Source organism: Ranitomeya imitator, chromosome 2 (assembly GCF_032444005.1).
Source record: "Ranitomeya imitator isolate aRanImi1 chromosome 2, aRanImi1.pri, whole genome shotgun sequence".
Taxonomy (NCBI): Eukaryota; Metazoa; Chordata; class Amphibia; order Anura; family Dendrobatidae; genus Ranitomeya; species Ranitomeya imitator.
The window spans coordinates 833,338,557-833,344,556 of record NC_091283.1 but is presented as its reverse complement, the minus strand read 5'-3'; the positions used below and the strand labels follow the sequence as shown (position 1 = coordinate 833,344,556).

General features: G+C 48.4%; 1 protein-coding gene across 2 annotated transcripts in view; it reads left to right on the top strand.

The window, feature by feature from the left end:
* The first annotated feature begins 284 nt into the window (after positions 1-284).
* Positions 285-6,000, top strand: part of PIANP (PILR alpha associated neural protein) — a 47,436-nt gene continuing 41,720 nt past the window's right edge. The window contains exons 1-2 of one of the 2 annotated variants that reach the window (XM_069754144.1): positions 285-902; positions 2,240-2,290. In XM_069754144.1, the coding sequence (XP_069610245.1) occupies positions 2,283-2,290 (8 nt within the window). In that variant the 5' untranslated portion in view covers positions 285-902; positions 2,240-2,282. Of the gene's footprint in view, positions 1,030-2,239; positions 2,291-6,000 lie in introns of both variants that reach the window. The other variant, XM_069754145.1, reaches the window with a different exon arrangement.

Below are 6,000 nucleotides of genomic sequence, written 5' to 3'. Positions count from 1 at the left end.
GGGTAATGGAGACAGACACTGTGCAACCATGGGACAGTCAGGGTAAAGGAGACAGACACTGTGCAATCAGGAGACAGTCTCAGACAGGTGACCAGGCTGCTGCTTGGAAAAAGTGGAAGCAGAGGGAAAGAGAAAGACGGAGCAAGCAAGAAGGATGAAACCTGGAAAGGACATGAGACAGTCACACAGACAGACAGCCGTGTGCATCTAGAATTAGCCCCAGTCCTCAGAGACAGGACATTTGTGCAATGATTTGTGCAACTGAGAGACGAGCGCAGAGGGAGGAGATGAGAGACCGGCACCAAAGAGACAGCAAGAGAGAGGCGGACATTGGGGAGGACGGAGACAGCTGGTGCCAGGGATGCGCGCTCCTCTGTCTCCATGGCAACCTCCAGGCATCTCACAAGGAGACAGCAACCAAGAGGCAGGAGGGGGGAAGGAGAGAGACCCCGAAAGTGCCAGAGACACCGGGGAGCGGCAATAAGTTGTCCATTAGCGCAGCTCTGCAGAGCATCCCGCCATTAACCGCTTCCTCACAGCCCGGCTCCGCGTCCCTCCATTATCGGAAGCCATATGTCAGTGTAATCACCGGTGAAGTAGAGAAAGTCGCCCCTGACCCCGCAGAGCCCCCCGACCCCGCAGAGCCCCCCGACCCCGCAGAGCCCCCCGACCCCGCGCCGCTCCCTCCGTCCCCCGAGACGCCGCACATGTTACATTACATGCAACAGTGGACAAGGAAGGGTAAAGAGCAGGAGAAGAGGAGGAAGGTGGAGACAGTCAGCGAGGGAGGGAGAGATAGCGGAGCGGATGGGAGGGAGAGCAGGGAGCCGCCAGACACCGGAGCGGAGGGAGACGGGAGCAGCGGAGGGAGACGGGAGCAGCGCCCCAACACCAGGGCTGAGGTCAGAGCACCGGGCGCCGCTGTGTGTGATGGTGACTGGGGAGAGAAGCCTTCCTGCTCCGGAGCTTCGGGCAGATCCACCTGTTGTGCACGGAGCGGTGCGGATGGGTGTGAGGCTGCAGCACTCGGTGTGTGTGTGGCACTGACACTGCACCCTGTGTGTGGTACTGACACTGCATGCTTTGTGTGTGGCACTAACACTGCACCCTGTGTAGCACTGACACTACAGGCTGTGTGGCACTGACACTGCACCATGTGTGGCACTGACACTGCACCCTGTGGGTGGCACTGACACTGCACCCTGTGGGTGGCACTGACACTGCACGCTGGGTGGCACTAACACTGCACCATGTGTGCAACTGACACTGCACCATGTGTGGCACTGACACTGCACGCTGGGTGGCACCGACACTGCACTTTGTGTGTGGCACTGCACGCTGTGTGGCACTGACACTGCACGCTGGGTGGCACTAACACTGCACCATGTGTGGCACTTACACTGCACGCTGGGTGGCACCGACACTGCACTTTGTGTGTGGCACTGCACGCTGTGTGGCACTGACACTGCACGCTGGGTGGCACTAACACTGCACCATGTGTGGCACTGACACTGCACGCTGGGTGGCACCGACACTGCACTTTGTGTGTGGCACTGCACGCTGTGTGGCACTGACACTGCACGCTGGGTGGCACCGACACTGCACTTTGTGTGTGGCACTGCACGCTGTGTGGCACTGACACTGCACGCTGGGTGGGTGTGTCACTGACTTGTGCCTTAGTGCCACCAGTTGCCTTGTTGCTGTCTTCAGCCCCAGGTGTGATACAAAGTATTCACCTTCCAGAACCAGAGCTGAAAGAAAGCAACATGTGCCATGGGGATGTGTGGAGGGCTGTAGAACTACAAGTTCCAGCTCAGTAAACCCAAGTGCCGGTGTCTTTTCTATCATCTCTGTCTTACTTGACGACAACCTGACAGTACTGATTTCATCTTTGAACGTCGTCTATATATCTCCCCTCCCTATACAGAGTCCTAGACAGACTTCCCAAAGAGCCAGACCTGTAGGTAAATACCCCCCCTGCCAGGGCAGAGAGACAAGTGGCACCCCCTCCGCTGGCACCGGCACCCATCCCCCTTATTTATATCACACCCTATAATGACTGATGCCATGTCAGTGGTATTTTTCCAGCTCCCACTTGCAGATATCCGTGTACCGAGGATGTCTCTGATCATATTGGGAGGGTTCGGGAATATTATGGGATGGACCAGAATAATGGGGAACCAGGGAAGTGCAGGCTATTCTACAGATGTCTCCGTCTAATCGAACCTTCAACCCACAGGCAATGATCATCTCGTCTTGGGGTTAACTCTGTGCGGTCCAACATGACGTGGTAAGTAAGATCATATAATGGGGTAAACTGGGTGTGGGGGGTAATAAGGGTGGAAGGGTACGACGTATGGAAGTCTGTATACCCTTGTAGTGATATAAGGATACAGAAAGTATATATATGTGTATATAGGATTTATAGGATATATTGGATACATATACAGAAGAGATATGTCTCAGAATTTACGAGATATAGTGGAAAAATACTAGTGTGGGTCTATAGATGTGGGGTACATCAGTATATTTAGGATTTATGTATGTAAATGACAATATTTAGATCGTCCGAGACGTTTTATAAACAAAGAATAAACTGTAAAATAATAACCGGGTGTTAAATATTTGGAGGCAGAAATGGTAGAATGCTCTTTCTTCTAGGAAACAAAGTTAGAATGCCGGAAATTAGAGCGCGCAGCGATTGATGTAGAACGATCAGAATATGACGATGCTACAATGGCCAAAGCGTGAGCGAGAACAGAGAATGTTTGTGTTTAGGTTAGATCGCTTCGTGTAGGGAAACATTGCTGCTTCCGTGGGGAAAGCAGAATTAGAATGTGCAGAGTGTTTACAGGAGCAAACATCGATCTCGCGATGGTCCAGATAGAATGCGTTCCGTAAGGAAACAGTGTTAGAACGTGCTGTTCGCCTGGCGGACACCTTCAGAGGAAGGGATGTGAGAATTGTCTACATCTTGAGAAAAGCAAAACTAGAAAGTCCAGGATTTAAAGGTACAAAGATTAGAATGACTCGTACAATGGAGCAATGTTAGAATGCTCTGCATGCAGGGTGCCACCATGCTACACTGTCTAGACTGCGAGAAAGGGAGTAGTTATAATACGTGACATTCAAGGAAGCAAGAAAGGTAGACAGATTAGAGCGCTCCATAAAGGGAAACCGTCCGAATGCTCTGTATGTACGGATACAAAACTATCAGGGGTACGGACCACTGCATGTGAGAATATACAAACTGTCTGAACCCTAATCCCACCAGCCTGGATTGATTGACGTCTCGGTGGACTAGATACATCATCACAAACCTTTCCAAAATCTTGCACTTGGGCCATTGATGCAAATACGGTGAATAAGACTCATGCACCTCCACCGAGTGCACATAATATCTCAACAGGACTTGTGGAGTTTTTTTTTTATGTCCTCAAGGATTGAATTCAAGCCAGATTTGGAGGGATTACAAAGGGTGAACTTCTTGGCTCTTCTTTGAATGGTCTCCACCTCTTCGACTGAACAGACCTCATTAGCAACTGGCAATGTAAGATCATTTTATTTTATCATTATGAAGCATCTATTTGGGTTACAAAGGACACTTTCGGAGAGTAGATGAAAATAACAGTCAGATACTGTTGGCAGAATAGGAGGAAGAATCCTTGTGGCAGGTTTCTCTGTAAATTATGACATTCTGACTGCTTGCAGCCACCACTAGGGGGTGATCACAGCATAAAAAAATCATACACATCGCATTAAACGGAATAATCAATCTGTATGCACGAAACCGCTGGGATCTGCCTGTATGATACTGGATAAGGAGAAAGTGTGGTATGGCCAATACAATAATCTGACGTGTGAGCGGAGGCAGAATGTAAGAAAGGTTAGAATCCGAAGAAAGGGAGAGAAGTGAAAATACATCAGCATATGCAGGGTTAAGATTAGATTGATCATCACAAGTTTAAAAAAAATGTGAATGTCCACGGTGTGGGCAATGCTTTCATAATTGCAGAGCAAGGAAGCAATAATAAAGTGCTCACAGCCTTTATATCAGGAAGAAAGTGTGGATAAACATTGCTATAAAGCGTCTTAATAGAAATTAATAGTCACATAGCCAAGTATTAGCAGATAGTATAATAATGAAGCATAACGGCACTGTTCATGCTCACATAGTGGAGAGGTAATAGCAGAATGCTCACATAATGGGGATTGAATAGCGGAATGCTCACATAATGGGGAGGGAATAGCAGAATGCTCACATAATGGGGAGGGAATAGCAGAATGCTCACATAATGGGGAGGGAATAGCAGAATGCTCACATAATGGGGAGGGAATAGCAGAATGCTCACATAATGGGGAAAGAATAGCAGAATGCTCACATAATGGGGAGGGAATAGCAGAATACTCACATAATGGGGAGGGAATAGCAGAATACTCACATAATGGGGAGGGAATAGCAGAATGCTCTCATAATGGGGAGGGAATAGCAGAATGCTCTCATAATGGGGAGGGAATAGCGGAATGCTCTCATAATGGGGAGGGAATAGCAGAATACTCACATAATGGGGAGGGAATAGCAGAATGCTCACATAATGGGGAGGGAATAGCAGAATACTCACATAATGGGGATTGAATAGCGGAATGCTCACATAATGGGGAGGGAATAGCAGAATGCTCACATAATGGGGAGGGAATAGCAGAATGCTCACATAATGGGGAGGGAATAGCAGAATGCTCACATAATGGGGAGGGAATAGCAGAATACTCACATAATGGGGAGGGAATAGCAGAATGCTCTCATAATGGGGAGGGAATAGCAGAATACTCACATAATGGGGAGGGAATAGCAGAATGCTCACATAATGGGGAGGGAATAGCAGAATGCTCTCATAATGGGGAGGGAATAGCAGAATACTCACATAATGGGGAGGGAATAGCAGAATGCTCTCATAATAGGGAGGGAATAGCGGAATGCTCTCATAATGGGGAGGGAATAGCAGAATACTCACATAATGGGGAGGGAATAGCAGAATGCTCACATAATGGGGAGGGAATAGCAGAATGCTCACATAATGGGGAGGGAATAGCAGAATGCTCACATAATGGGGAGGGAATAGCGGAATGCTCTCATAATGGGGAGGGAATAGCGGAATGCTCACATAATGGGAAGGGAATAGCAGAATGCTCTCATAATGGGAAGGGAATAGCAGAATGCTCTCATAATGGGGAGGGAATAGCAGAATGCTCTCATAATGGGAAGGGAATAGCAGAATGCTCACATAATGGGGAGGGAATAGCAGAATGCTCACATAATGGGAAGGGAATAGCAGAATGCTCACATAATGGGAAGGGAATAGCAGAATGCTCTCATAATGGGAAGGGAATAGCAGAATGCTCTCATAATGGGAAGGGAATAGCAGAATGCTCTCATAATGGGGAGGGAATAGCAGAATGCTCTCCTAATGGGGAGGGAAGTGTTGTGAATTCTGTGGCAGAGCTCCCTCCTGTGGTCACAATTGGTACTTCGGCTGATTCTCTCTGTGAGCTTCTGTTGGTGGAGGGAAGTGGTACTGCGGCTTCTGAGTTTCCTCCCTCAGGTGATCTGGTGAGGTCGTTAGGTGCTTCTCTACTTAACTCCACCTAATGCTTTGATCCTGGCTTCCTGTCAATGTTCCAGTGTTGGACTTGTTTTTCCCTGGATCATTCCTGTGGCCTGCTGCTCTGCATAGCTAAGTTCTTCTTTGCTATTTGTTTGCTATTTTTTCTGTCCAGCTTGTCTAATTGTTTTGCTGGAAGCTCTGGGACGCAAAGGGTGTACCTCCGTGCCGTTAGTTCGGTACGGAGGGTCTTTTTGCCCCCTTTGCGTGGTATTCTTTACGGTTTTGTGTAGACCGCAAAGTTATCTTTCCTATCCTCGCTCTGTTAAGAAAGTCGGGCCTCACTTTGCTGAATCTATTTCATCTCTACGTTTGTCTTTTCATCTTACTCACAGTCATT